General features: G+C 50.3%; 1 protein-coding gene across 1 annotated transcript; it reads left to right on the top strand.

The window, feature by feature from the left end:
* Positions 1–2,508: 2,508 nt before the first annotated feature.
* RAB25 (RAB25, member RAS oncogene family) lies at positions 2,509–14,890 on the top strand. The gene is made up of 5 exons (XM_063145910.1): positions 2,509–2,549; positions 7,462–7,657; positions 9,183–9,376; positions 11,309–11,389; positions 14,745–14,890. The coding sequence occupies exons 1-5, from the start codon at positions 2,510–2,512 to the stop codon at positions 14,879–14,881; spliced, it is 648 nt and encodes a 215-aa protein (XP_063001980.1). The 5' UTR covers position 2,509; the 3' UTR covers positions 14,882–14,890.
* The last annotated feature ends 283 nt before the right edge of the window (positions 14,891–15,173 follow it).

Genomic DNA, 15,173 nt, shown 5'->3' on the forward strand with positions numbered 1-15,173 from the left:
CCCCGCCACCACACGCTCAGGCACCTTGCCCCAAAAGGGGATCTTAGCGATGGGGCAGCAGTTCTCACATCCTCTTCAGGAGAGGGCGCACTGCAGCCTCTTTCAAGGCAGCAGGCACCACCACCACCCCGACAGAGTGAGGCATTTCCCACCCCCTGGACCCACATCCAATCAATGCACCTCTGCTGGATTGAATTAGCCAAGATGGGCAAGGGTCAAGCTTACAAGTGGTGGGATGGACTGATCTAAGCGTCTTCTCCACATCATCAGGCTACAACAACTGGAACTGATCCCAGGAAACATGACCAGGCTCTGCGCTAACTGTGGCATCAAGTTCTGAGCAAATACGAGCAACTCTCTCCTCAAAATGCCTAGCGATTTTTGTTACAGCAGATGACCGAGGGTTCCAATCCTGGCTTCTCTGAGCCTGAGCCTCTTCCCAACAGCTCTTCACCACTCGGAACAGTTCTGCCAAACGGCATTTTAAGGATGAAATGGAAGGGGCATAATTAGATTTTTTTGCCAGCCTCACTACTGCTTAATAGGCACAACGAAGAGGCTTGCACCCACGTCCTACTTGTGGACTTCTGATGGGCAGCTGGTTGGCCACTGATGGGACACTGGACTGCCCTGACTCTTAGGTCCTTAATGAGACCACCTCAAATAGGCCCAGAATCCAAAATGGAAAACCTTCCTCTTCCTGACTCCGGTTCCAACAGGGCAGGACTCTGGGCAGAGGTCTAGGCCTCCACTCCGGGCAGAGGTCTAGGGCCCTACTCTGAGCAGAGGTCTAGGTCCCCACTCAGCCTTATGAGCAGGAGGGTTCCCAGACTGCAGTGGAGCTGATGCACCAGTTGTTGGTGTGAGCAAAATGATGCCGCTGCTCCTGCAGTTAGGCTGTTGCATTCGGAGTCTTAACATTACCTAGCTATAAAACATATTTCTTTTATTGTTGTGTTCTTAATTGGGTTTTGTCAGATTTTATTTTTTTGTTTGCATTTTATTATTGTTAGCTGCCTTGAGCACCAAATAGAAATAAAATACAGCCTCCTTCAGGAAATAGTGTGCAGATTGTGAAAACTGCTGAGTTGTGAGCTGGTGTGCCATGCAGAGTGTGGGTTGTGAGCGAGGATGATCGCCAACTCTTACTTCTGCCATAAGATCATTACCTCTCAGCACCTCCCCCCACCCCCCCCATCATGAGTCATCAGGATGCACAACAACCCGGACAGGTTTATTATTGTATTTATTCATTTCTCACCTTTGTGTCATTTCTCTGCCTGAAGGCATGCAAGGCACCATCTGACCTTGGGACCATGGTGCCCTGCATGTGCATAGAGGCCTAGATGCGCTGGCTGCCTCCATTTCACAGGGCCAGGGCCAGGGGTTTCCATAGGGCTGCCCCGTCTGGAAGACATCCTGTCACTTTTAGCAGGTGACAAATGAAGAGGAATTTCAACAATTTATTTATTTATTTATTTATTGCATTTCTATACCGCCCAATAGCTGAAGCCCACAGCTCTACAACAGGCTGAAGTTCAGCAGCCTCTTCAAGGTGTTACCTGCTGAACTTCAGCCTGTTGTGGAGCTGTGAGTAACCCAAGGAATGTATTTATCGGTCTAGGCTTGCTGGCAAGCTGCCTTGATACTGTTTGATAAAGCAACGAGGGACAGGGCCTTTTCCGTGGTGGCCCCCAGACTGTGGAACGATCTCCCTGACGAGGCTCGCCTGGCGCCAATGCTGCTATCTTTCGGCGCCAGGTTAAGACTTTCCTCTTTGCCCAGGCATATGGCGGCACATCTTAATCACCAACATGTTTAGGTTTTTTTAAACGGTTTTTAATGCTTTATGTGTGTATGTTCTGTGTTTTAGAATTTTAAATTTCGTATACTTGTTTTTATCTCAATTTTAGAATTTCTGTAAATCGCCCAGAGAGCTCTGGCTATGGGGGCGGTATAGAAGTGCAATAAACAAACAAATAAATAAATAAGCCTATTCCTCTAACATCATCCTAGCCATATAATGCAACCTAAGAGGAGCCCTGCTGGCACAGCGACGCCCCCGCCGCGCCATCCAGGCAGCCCCCCGCTCCCCCTTCCGCTTCCCCTTCCCCTGACCTCCGGGGGAGCGGCCCGGGCGTCCACGGGCCCCCGCGACCCGCCCAGGTGAGCGCCGCCCGGACCGGCCGAACCAGCGCAACAGCTGAGAGCGCCCCGCCCCGCCCCGCCCCGCCGACTCAGGCAGCGCTGCGCCTTCCACCTGCCGCGCCCGCACCTGAGCTGCCTGCCCGGCCCTCGCCCTCGCCCTCGCCCTCGCCGGCAGCGGGCTCCATTGCCCCCCCGGCCGCCGCCGCCGCCCTCCGTCCAAACAGCCGCCGCCCTCCGCTTTGCCCAGGTAAACTTTGCTCCTTCCTCTCGCCGCCGGCGCCGCCCCTGCCTGGCGGGCTGGACGCGAGCGAAGCCCTGCTGCCGGCTGAGCGGGGCGCACCGGGGCAGCCCAGGAGGAGCCATGGGGGCGTCCGAGGAGGACTACAACTTCGTCTTCAAAGGTGAGCGCCTTCCGCCCTCCGGGCCGCTGCCCGCGGCGCCTCGCTTCGGGTCGGCGAGCTCCGCGCTGAGCCGGGGAGGGGGCAGCTGCGGCGTCCACGCGCGGAACCGACGCGAGCTTGCGGGACGAGGGCGGGGCAGAAGCAGCGCCTTCGCCTGTCCGAGGTCCCAGCTTGGCGTCCCGCGTCCCCAGTTCCAGGGCGCCAGGGCGGGGGCGCGGGCGCTTCTCGGCGTGGGACCCGGGGCTGCCTCTCGCTCCAGGCGTGGCGAAGCCTGCTGCGTCCCACCCAAAGGGAAACACTAAAAGTATCGGAAATGACAATCTGGCAAGGAAAAAGAAGGCGGCGGCGGCGGCAGCAGCACGAAACCCTACACCCAAGTATGTGGAAATAAAACCGTCTTCTCCGCCTGCCCACAAGCGAGGCTGTTCGCAGTCTCCGGGGCCCCAGAGGGAAAGGCCCCCGCCCGCCCTTCCTGACAGCGAGACCCCAGGAAATGAACCCAGCTGCGTTGGGTGGGCGAGGGGGGGGGGGCACGTGTGGCGGAAGGTGCTGCTTGAGGTCTTCTGCCCTGGGCTCTTCAGGGCTTTAGCGGTCAAAACCCAGACCTTGAATGGAGCCTGGAAAGGAACCGTCAGCCAGCCGTGCCTTGGGCTGAACGCCACACATGTCAACTAGCCATGTTGACATCCAGTTGTTCTGATCATGCCTCCTCCTTTTTCTCATGCCTTCTGATGCCACATCTTCGGGCAGTCCTGGCAAGGCCAGTGTGGGCCACCCTTCCGTGCGAGATGGAGCCACACTCCAAGCCTTGTGCAGCCCCCCAACCCCGCCGCTATGTTGGGTGGGGGAGAAGATTTGCCATCCAACCACCCCCAAATCCATGTGCGAGTTGGATTTATAACATTTGCTGTTCTCCTTCATTGAGCAGCTCCAAATGATTAATGCCAACCTATATTGTCCTGTGCCCCACCCCACCCCACCCCACCCCAAATCTCCAAGCAGGGTTTGCAGCTCTTACTCTGGAGTTTGGCTCCTTTTGAATTAGGTCACAGAAGACTTAAGGCCTTTTGTTTGTTTAATATTGAAATACAAGTTGAGATTTCAGAGCAAAGTTTACACTGTGAAATCTCCACTCTTGTATTAGTAAATAACCAAGAACTCTGGGCCTGGAAGAGACCTGCAAGAGATCAGCTTGACTGACCCCCAACTTACAACAATATGTTTTGGTTTCTGAGAAGCCCTCATTCCTCATGCTGTTTGTTTGGTTTTTAGACCAACACAGAGCCTTAATTGGAGCAGGTAGAGAGTTAGAAACATTACAGTTGCTTGCCTTTCTGATGCCTGCAAACCCAGTGCTGACCGTTAACAGCTGGATTAGCAATAATAGTGATTATTGCTAATCCAATAATAGTGATCACAGCAAGGTGGTGGAAGTCCAGGATGCCAACTGGTGTGTTGGTCTCCCACAAAAACTCTACAGGGACTGGAAAGAAAACCTGACATCTGGGCAACTGCTATAGATTCTGCAGAATAGGAGGCATCCCAGCTAAAAAGCCCCCCCTGAACCTGTTTTTGCACTGCAACCCCCAGCTTGTGAATGTGGGAAATGGACTTCTGTGGTGCATGATGGTTGGGGAGTGGCCAGTGGAATTTCTTAGCAGTGGGAGCTGTGACTTGAGGCGAGGTTTTACAAAGAGATGGAGTCGCTGACAAATAATGAAAGAAAGAAAGGTAGATAGGTAGGTCCAAGTGTGAATTTGGTTGGGAGGAAGGAATGCAGTAAGTAAACAAGTCACTGAGCTGGCAGAAGGTTGTGCTAGGCCAGGTTGTTTAGCAACAGCAAAGGGCGTTAAAATTAACCCTGAACTTCAGTGGCTGGTTTCTCTTCATGATCATTCATGGTATGGTGGAGTCAATGGTGCCACTCAATGTTGGCGGAATCTGCCCTTTCCAAGGGCCGCCTTCCCACTGACTTAAAAGCTGGCTGGGTGTTGGGATAGTTAAAACTATACCTGAAAAGCACATCATTGCCCTAGCCAATAAAATCAACAACACAAAATACACTTGGGCAGCCACAGGATGTGAAATGGGAGCCTGCGCATTGCCTGGTGTTCTAGGGCCAAAGTGGACAAGATGGCGGATGTGCACAACCAGGCCTGCCTTCTCATTACTTTTTTTCAAAACACAACCAGGGATGATCTTCGTGCACAGATTCGGGCTGGGGCTGCAATGCTGTGTGTGCGTGGGGAGGCGGGGCAGGGGCGGTTCATTCATTTCCCTCTCACTGTTTTCCTTATGAAGATCACTGATCCAACAATGCTATTTGCAGGTACACTTACGTTTTCCCTAATGGGAAAAGCAGTAGGGGAAGGCAACCCTCATTGGAAATGCCCCCCCCAGCCCCCCTCCCCTCCCCCCCATGTGCTTTTTGTGAAACTTTAGAAGCTGGAAATCAAACTGCTGTTCTTTGTCACCTCGCCTAGTTTGGCCCTTAAGACCCATTTTTTCCTATGCAGCCTGTGGTTTAACTCCCTACATTTACCTCATCCGCCCTTAAGTAGCTGTATTGTGTAGGATGATTCACATCCTGGGGCTGACGAGGTATATTTTGTATTGTTGATAATATTTCTGACCCTTGTCTCTGCCCTATTTTTTATTTATTTATTTATTTATTTATTGCATTTATATCCCGCCCTTTTTCCTCCAAGGAACCCAAGGCCGCCTCCTCCTCTCCATTTTATCTTCACAACAACAACCCTGTGAGGTAGGTTGGGCTGAGAGTCTGTGACTGGCCCAGAGTCACCCAGTGGGTTTCCATGGCCGAGAGGGGACTAGAACCCGGATCTCCTGACTCCCAGTCCAACACTTTAGCCATTACACCACACTGGCTATTTTGACCCTATTTTATCTTTCCCAAAGAGACAGGGAAGGCATTTTACATTTTTTTTTGTTCACGTTCACAGAAGTGCGCTCAGATTTTTCAGGTTTCGGTTCCCTGACCCAAGAGTATTATATTGTGGCCTTAGTGCGCATGTGTGTAAATGCTCACGCATGAACCCAACGTATTGGGGCACACCTCCGCTTGCATTGCCCCCATCTCCACCAACACCACAGCCTCTCCGGAGAGTAAATGCTGCTGAAAGCGTTTTGCATTGAAGCTGAGTAGGAGCAGTTCCTCCGTGAAATTAAATATATTCAATGGGGTTTTTTAAGGAACCTTTTGGTCCATTTACTAATCGAGGTGGTTCAGAACCTGCAACAGGAGAGAGTATTACTGAACCGATGAATATAGCAGTACAGCAGTGAGAGCAGAGTCTGCCAGGGAATGGGACCATTCACACAACATGCTAACCCCACACTCAGTGGTTGAGTGTGGCCTGCTGTTGAACTGTGGGCTGTTAGTTGAACCATGGATTAGCTGAACCATGTTGCTGGACTCAGGACCTGTTCTGCAAGGTGGCTTGTGAACCACCCCAAACAACCCAACAACAAGCCCTGGGCTCTCAAGATGGCTTTTTCAAGAAGAATCAGCTGCTGAGTGTGAGTTAGTGCACTGTGTGAACCCAGTCAGTGTGTCCTGTGAAGCTCAGTGTCCCAAAATCAGACAAGCAACAGGTGCCCCTGTTTCCCCTGAGAAATATTTGGCGTTACACCTTCAACCCCCAACTGAAATGAAGGTTAAATGTATGTATGTGCCTGCATTTCCCTGTCACGTTCTTCTGTTGTTGACTTTACTGTTTCCTCTCCTTGCTGTCTCCTCCACCGCCCGTTTTTTTTATTGTAAGTTCCCAGTGAGCTCTTTCTCTCCAGCTCATGTCGCTCCTTACAATGCCTTGTATGATAACTGTGCTAGATGCAGTATCAATACCAACCCACACAGGCTGCCTCCAGAGGGAGGGCTCGTAGATCTAGCAACGAGGAGGCCTTGTGCAGCTGTACTGGGCTTTTGTCCTTAACAGGGCCTTCTTGGTGGCTGCTCTCAGGCTCTGGGACTCCCTGCTGAGAGAAGCTCGGTTGGCCCCCTCTTTGTTGTCCTTCCATTGGCAAGCAAAGGGGTTTTTATTCAGACGGGCTTTGCCATGAAAGCTGGCCTGCTGCTGAAGAGGAGCTTAATTTGGATGCTGATCGTTTCTTCTGTTGATGTGCTTATAATTGGTTTTACTAGTTTACTTGTTTATATGTTATGCTTTTATTAAAATTTAAAATTTCATCTTTAATCTGGAATTTACTGTTAGCCACATGGGGCACATTTTTGGTGGAAAGGCGGGGTAGAAATTAAATTCATAAACTTTTCTGTGGTAGGAAAAAAGATGGAAGCAGCGGTAAGCAAACACAAGAGGGTCGCGTTGAGCCTGTTCAGACGACCCCTCAGGCTCTGGGGTTGACAAAACTGTGGTTCTCTGGGGTTTGCACTAACCACAAGCCCTTCTGTCGCGCACAACAGTTGGAGCCACACTTCGAGCCGCTCACCCTGCTGCAGACGGTCCGACTGTGGTTAGTGAGTGAGCAGGGGTTAGCAAAACACATCACACAGGACACCTTAAACCCTGATGCTTAACCCAAAGCCTTAACCAGCAGGGCTTAAGCTGTCTTCTGAACAGGCCCATTGTCTGGGCCTCCATGACTGAGGTGAAGCAACGGCACCCTAAACGCCTCCTCTGGAAGTGCCCTCCATGCAAAGTGCTGCTCTCTCTGCCTCAGCCCTTCCCTGCAAGATGAAGGGTCATCCCCCTTTTGTCCTACTGGTTCCTGACAGAGTGCCCGTGAAGTGCTCCGAACACACAAAAGCTGGTTAGTTTGTCCCTCCTGGACTGTGGGGGGTGGACATCCTCTGTATTCTCTCTCTGTGTAATTTATTTATAAAGGCACTTTGCATTTTGCCTGACTGGACTTTCTTCTTTTCTTCCCCAAGTGGTGTTGATTGGAGAATCTGGGGTAGGAAAGACCAACTTGCTCTCCCGTTTCACCCGCAACGAGTTCAACCACGACAGCCGCACCACCATTGGAGTGGAGTTCTCCACCCGCACTATTCTGGTGGGAGATGCCCTGGTGAAAGCCCAGATCTGGGACACGGCTGGGCTGGAGCGCTACCGCGCCATCACTTCAGCGTAAGCAGTGAGCGGGGATGCTGGAGGGGGGAGGAGTTCCTGGGAGGGATTCCCCTGCAGACCAGGCAGGGCCTAAGCACCGCTTTGGATCTCCTCTCATCCACACATTCGCCAGGTTGCCTTGGACAAGCCTCTCTTTTTCTCAGCCCCAGCACCTTTATCTGTAATATGGGGATAAAAGCAACGGACCACCTGACAGGGCTGTTGTAATCCCTATCGCATGTTGTGAAGTACTCCAAACAAGTGTTTGTGAAGCTCCCCAAATATCTGTACAGCCCAGATGTATGTATGTTTACTATGCACAGACTGCACCCTAAGGCACCGTATAAATGCTAAAACAGCAGTCTTGTGACACCTTAAAGACCATCAGGTTTATTGCAGCATGAGCTGTTGCGGAAAGAACGCATGGCACCAGGTGCACCTGGCAAAGTGCGCACTGGAATAAGAAAACTTGAAGCTATTAGTATTAATGGTGCTACAAGACTCTTGGATATGTAGCAGTGAAGACCATGGCTACTGCTCTGGAAATCTACAAACACACATTTCTGCTTTTCTGTCTTTCTGTGTGGGCTTTTTAACGAATGGAAAGCTGGCTGGGAAGTCCATAGCAGCTGCTCCAAATTCTGTAGAGGAAGAGTAGCGTCCAAATCGAAAGGCATTTGTGGACAGGGGCTGTACTTCACAGGAAAACAGGCATTTGAACCTGCCTCCTGGTCCAACACTTCATCCTCTGCACCATACTGGCTCTCTAAGGAGACTCTGTAGTTTTCAGACTTTTGAAGGCCTCTTTTTACCTCCACTGAAGAATACGATCAGATGGCAAATGGTCCTAGGGCCTATTCTAAGGCATATGCTTAATTCATGGAGAGCACCAGTTGGGTGTTGGCCTCACTGTTGCCTTATGTGCTCTGAACATGTGCAGAACCCCGTGCAGCTGTGCCTGATGAGGGAAAGTCCATGGTTGTGTTGGGTAAACAGCTGCTTGGTTACAGACGGTCTTCTCTCCCTCATGAGTTTTTGAGACATGACCACAAGAAAGAACTACTCTTAACTCCCTTGAAAAAAACTAAACAAATTCCAGAATCAAGACAAAACTCATAGAATCATGGAATAGTTGAGTTGGTAAGAAATGATCACAAATGTATTATACCATTAAAACCACTACCCTCCCCCCACCTCTGCCAAAAAGTAATCTGACCCATATTGGCATGTCCACCTCATTAGACACTTCAGCACAGAAGCAATCAACGGATGATGGGGCTGGTGGATGGTGCAGTCCAGCACGTCTGAGGAAACCCTGGCTGGGGTGGACTCTAATAGTGTCATTACAGAAGGTGCCAAACCAAGGTGGGAAATGAGGAAGTGATGGAAGTGAAGACCTCTTTAAGATGTGATGGCAAGAAGCCCCAAGCAAAGGTGGCACCTGGTGAAGGACAGTGGACCAGCTCACGTGCGTTTCCCTTCCCTCTGGCAGCTTCCAGTTCTCCACATGCCCATTCTGATCTCTCCCTCTCTGTTGTCTCAGTTATTACAGGGGAGCGGTGGGCGCCCTCTTGGTTTTCGACATCACCAAACACCAGACGTATGACGTGGTGGAGCGTTGGCTGAAGGAACTCTATGACCATGCAGAGGCCACCATAGTGGTGATGCTGGTGGGCAACAAGACGGACCTGACCCAAGCCCGGGAGGTCCCGACAGAGGAGGCAAAGATGTATGCAGGTAGGAGCAGGTTTGTGGCTTCACCTAGGCATCAGACGTTGCCTTGCTATGGACTCAGGAACACATTGGGCCCAGAGAAGAGGTTGCATGCATCTATGTGAACAGCTAGCAGCAACAATAGGAAGGAAACGGGGTTGCCCTGTTAGTTGGGTCTATTACCTGGTTTAAGAAATCTGCACAATTAATCAATTTGCATCTGAGGAAAAAAGAATGGTTCCAAAGAAAAAAGCCAGCATACTCCGTCTTTAGACGATATCCCATAATGTGGGAGCAGCCTCCACTTGGGCCTCGTCTTAGAAGAGGCATCTCTCCCGGTCTTGCTCACCCTTGAGGAAATGTCTCTTCTAAGAGGGCGGCTTTGACACCTGCCATTCTTATACATCATTTTAAAAAATAATAATCTATTGTTTAAAAATGGCATCTACTGCCCAATCCACCACAGGCACATTTTAAATTGATTACTCCAGTGGATTAATCAGCTAAACATGACACCCCAATAATACTCCCAGTAGTCTTTGACCGCTTTCATGAGACAGACTTCTTGGTTGTCTTTTTTCCTGCTGCCCCTTGAAGGTCTTTCTCAGTGTGTAAGTGTGTGTGTGTGTGTGTGCTCACAAAGTGATTGTTGGCCCAAGCATCAAGTGAATCAAGTGTGTCCCCGTTTCTATTTATTTATTTATTTATTTATTTTATTTAAAGCATTTTTATAGCGCTGCTTCACCATTTCTGGCATCAAGGTGCTTTACAATAACATATAAAACAATTCCATTAAAACCCTCTGTTTTTCCATTAAAACAGCTCTGAAATGTTGGGAGGGTGTGTTATCTCAGTAAATGGGGATTTAGGAGGAAGCATTTGAGAAGATCACCTCTAGCGCCTCCCTAGATGTGAACATTTCTTTTTTTGGTGGCATGTGCAGAGGAAGCTCTGAAGCTTAACGTCTTAGAATTTCTTTGGTGGGCCCGTTGCAACCCAACCCCCTCCAAGACATGTTTGCTCCTGTTGCAAGTTTTTAGTAGGACTGTGTACGGACCCCTGAACCTACTTCAGAGGCCGATTCAGAGCTTCCAAATTGGTAGGGCTGTGCACCTTGGAGGCAGATTCGCCTTGGGGTGCCTCGAAACCACCCTGGCCCACTTTGGAGTTGGTTTCTCACAGGTGCTGGAAGAGCTGGGCATGAGGCCGACCAGGAGTCCATAAGACTCCCCTCCCCTCCCGCTTAGCCCCTGAACCTGGTGAGTTGTTGCCCCTCAGCCAACTGCAGGACTTACCTGAATCCCTGGCTCATGCTGGCAAGCTGCCTGTTCTCCAGGAGAGCTGCCCATCTTTAAGGAAGATGATGGCTCTGGCCTGCTGTAGATCTACTGTTGCAAACGACAATGGTTGAAAAAGGCCATTTCCTGGCCCACTTTGGACTTGTCTGCCCTGCTTTGGATCCAGATCCAAAGCGAGATTCGGACGTCTGAAGCAGGTTGGATGCGGTTTCCTAGGTCCCCGCTCTGGACCACTTTGGACTAATCCAGTCCTGATCTGGATTCGGATCGATTCGGTCCAAATCACCCTGCTTCGGTTCGGGATTCGGTTCATGAATTTATTTATTTATTTTATTTATTACATTTATATACCGCCTCATAGCCGAAGCTCTCTGGGCGGTTTACAAAAGTTGAAAACAGTAAACGTTAAAAAAGTATACAAAATTTAAAACCATCAAAAACATAAAAACAACAGTATCCATTTAAAAACAAAAGTTCTGGGGTCTGTTAAAAAACAAACTTAGCATTGTTAAATGCTGTTAAATGCCTGGGAACCGAAGCAGTGCATGGCCCTAATTTTTACAAGTGCCTTCACTTAAATCAAATCCACTTCTTTTCAACATTTATCCTCAAAAAAACTGGGAGAGGTCTGAGAGGGTCTCACTGTTGTTCTTCACAGAAAACAACGGCCTGCTCTTTATGGAGACGTCTGCGCTGGACTCAACAAACGTAGAACTGGCATTTGAAACTATTTTGAGAGGTATGTTGTAGGGCTGTTGCTGCTCTAGCAGCTGAAGCACTTGTGAGGGGTGGGAGCCGCTTGCCTGCCCTGCGTGGCCCATTCAGGGGCTGTTTCTAGCACGCTGCTTTTCCTGCACACAGCAGGAGATCGTGGCGCATTCATTTTTTTCTTTTTTAAAAAGTCAGAGTTTTGGGGGTCTATTTTGTGATGGAAAAACGAGCGGGAGGCGGACATCAAGGATGCACAAACATCCGTAAGTGGGCAGTAGAAATAAAACAGTCATCTGATGAACCTCAGAGGCTGTGGTGGTGATGGGGGCCCTGTGAGGTTCTATGGGGAGGTTTCAAACCCCAGCCCAATATTTCAGCTTTCGATTAAGGAAAAGGGGATTTTTACTTCTGGATGAAAAAAATAAAATCCTGCATCCGGGCAGAATTCTAGCCAATGGCTCAATAGGTTATATCTCCACTGATCTTCCGCCTGTTCTGCAATGATTTCCTCCCCACCTCCCCCACCACACCTCACCATTCCTACATTGAGGAATCCCTTGAAAGTTTCAGAGGAAGCCCAAATCCCAACGGTTTCTCTTTTCTGGCTCCTGGTAAAATCCTGCCCCCTGTTCTTATTTATTTATTTATTTATTTATTTATTACATTTCTAACCGCCCAATAGCCGGAGCTCTCTGGGCGGTTCACAAAAATTAAAAACATTCAAAGTATAAAACAAACAGTATAAAACCATAGTACAAAATACAATATAAAAGCTCAACCAGATAAAAACAGCAGCAATGCAAAATTACAAATTTAAAACACCAAGTTAAAATTTATTTATAAACTGTTAAAATACTGGGAGAATAAAAAGGTCTTCACCTGGCGTCTAAAAGCATATAACGTCACCTGCCAAGCGAACCTCCTTAGGGAGCTCATTCCACAGCCAGGGTGCCACAGCAGAGAAGGCCCTGCTCCTGGTAGCCAACTGCCTCACTTCCTTTGGCAGGGGCTCACGGAGAAGGACCCCTGAGGATGACCTTAGGGTCCGGGCAGGTACATATGGGAGCAGGCGTTCCTTCAGATAACCTGGCCCCAAGCCGTTTAGGGCTTTAAATGTTAATACCAGCACTTTGAATCGGGCCCGGACCTGGACTGGCAGCCAATGAAGCTGGAAAAGGACTGGCGTAATGTGGTCTCGTTGGCCAATCCCTGTTAGTAACCGTGCTGCCCTGTCTAGTACCAGTTGAAGCTTACGGACTGTTTTCAAAGGCAGCCCCACGTATAATGCATTGCAGTAATCCAAATGAGAGGTTATCAGAGCATGGATCACTGTAGCTAGGCTATCTCTGTCCAGATAAGGGCGTAGTTGATATATCAGCCTGAGCTGATAAAAGGTGCTCTTTGCCACTGAGTTCACCTGTGCCTCAAGTGACAGTTCTGGATCGAAGAGCACCCCCAAACTACGGACCCGATCCTTTAGGGAGAGTGCAACCCCGTCCAGGACAGGGCAAACATCACCTCGCCGGACAGATGAACCACCCGCTAACAGTACCTCTGTCTTGTCTGGATTAAGTTTCAGTTTAGTAGCCCTCATCCAGTCCATTCAGACCAGCCACTGCCTCACCTGGGTTTGATGAAAAGGAAAGGTAGAGCTGGGTATCATCCACATATTGATGACACCTCAGACCACATCTCCGGATAACCTCCCCCAGTGGCCTCATGTATATGTTAAACAGCATAAGGGATAGGATAGAGCCCTGTGGAACCCCATGGCTTAGGAGCCACGGCACAGAGCAATAATCCCCCAGCACCACCTTCTGGAATCGGCCATCCAAGTAGGAGCGGAACCACTGCAACGCAGTACCTCCAACTCCCAGCTCAGACAACCTATCCAGAAGGATACCATGGTCGATGGTATAAAAAGCCGCTGAGAGGTCCAAGAGAACCAACAGGGTCGCACTCCCCCTGTCTCTCTCCCGACAGAGGTCATCCCACAGGGCGACCAAGGCAGTTTCCGTTCCAAAACCAGGCCTGAAACCCGATTGAAATGGATCTAGATAATCCGTTTCATTCAAGAGTGCCTGGAGTTGTCCTGCAACCACCTGCTCAAGCACCTTGCCCAGGAAGGGGATATTAGCCACCGGCCTGTAGTTGCTAACATCCTCCGGGTCCAGGTTAGGCTTCTTCAGGAGTGGTCTAATTGCCGCCTCTTTTAAAGAGGCCAGCACCACTCCCTCTCTCAAGGAGGCATTTACAACCTCCTGGGCCCAGCCGGCGATCCCCTCCTTATTTGATGTAATGAGCCATGAGGGGCAAGGATCAAGCACACAGGTGGTCGACCGGACTTGGCCAAGCACCTTGTCCACATCCTCGGGCCTCAATAACTGAAACTCATCCAATAAAACTGAACCGGATGGCGCTCTGAACGCCTCTACTAGTGGAGCTGCATTAAGTGTGGTGTCCAATTCATGATGAATCTGAGTGACTTTATCTTCAAAGTGCCGTGCAAACTCATCACAGCGTGCTACTGAGGGTTCAACTATCTCACGCCCTGGCCCAGAGTGTAACAGGCCACGAACCACTCGGAAAAGCTCCGCCGGACGACACTGAGAAGATGTAATGCTGATGGAGAAGAACTGTCTCTTTGCCACCCTCACCGCCACAGAGTAGGCTCGATAGTGAGCTCTAACCCGTGTTCGATCAGACCCAGCACGAGTTTTCCTCCACCTGCGTTCTAGCCGTCTCCCCTGTTCTTATCTCCTGGGAAGAAGCCGTTCCACTGAGCTCAGTGGAGTGAGGAATATGGGCAGGGGCTGCCTGATGCCACGTCAGGCCCTGCCCGCCTTGGGCAGGGGTCTTTCCTGGCCCTTCTGGAGATGCCAGGGCCTGGCCAGGTCCCTTCTGCAAGCAATGCAGGGGGCTTTCCAGAGTTGTGGTGCGAAGGAAGGCAGCCGTGAGGGCTTGTCCTGCGCTGAAAGAGGTGAGACCAACAGCACCTCCTGAGTGACCAAAGGCTGCGATCCTGCACACCTCAGTAAACACGTCCGGGATCAGGCTGCAAGCCTTCCTTCAAGAATGGTGGCGTTCAGTTTCCCAAATTGCTCTTAGCTTCTGAAGCCAGTGCAGGACAGGCTGTTCAGTGCCGAAGAAGTCCGCATAAGCCAGGGTAGAGCCTGCAATGCAAGAGCAGGGGGCCGTGGGAGCGGGGGTGGGGGCGGGGGCTTCAAGCATTGATTACTGGTGTGGGAAGAGGGACGTTAGGAGTACTCAGGGGCCCGTGTTTTCATTTTCGACATGCTGGAAACCCACCACAGGGCCAGAGCAGGGAGGTGCCTTAGGTGGAGTCTGAATTGAAATTAATACTTACTTCCCCTGCCTCCTAGATATTTTCAACAAAGTGCAGAAACAGAAACAGAAAAGCCCCCTGGACAACACTGTGGCGCTCTCTGCTGAGAACCCCAACGCTGCGTCCACCTCTCAAGCCACGGAAGGGAAGCGAGCGTGCTGCTTGAACTTCTAAAGGGGTGAGGGTGGGGGTGGGGGAAGACGAAGAGGAAGAGGAAGGGCTCCACACTCTCTGAGTATTTTCCAGCTAAGAAGAGGCCTGTGTCTCACTGTAGCCTCTGTGGACAGGGATAGCTGTGGAAGGTTTGGGATTTGGCTCTCCAACATCAACTTAGGGCAGAGGTCTCCTTTGCTGTTTATTTGAACCCTGAGGCCTGCCAACAGAGCCAGGTGCAAAAGATGCACACTTTGAAAGAAAGAACTCTGAGCCCAGGAATTTGTTTGGACAACCACCACCCACTCCTGGT

The sequence above is a fragment of the Elgaria multicarinata genome, chromosome 21 (genome assembly GCF_023053635.1).
Source record: "Elgaria multicarinata webbii isolate HBS135686 ecotype San Diego chromosome 21, rElgMul1.1.pri, whole genome shotgun sequence".
In the NCBI taxonomy this organism is placed as follows: domain Eukaryota; kingdom Metazoa; phylum Chordata; class Lepidosauria; order Squamata; family Anguidae; genus Elgaria; species Elgaria multicarinata.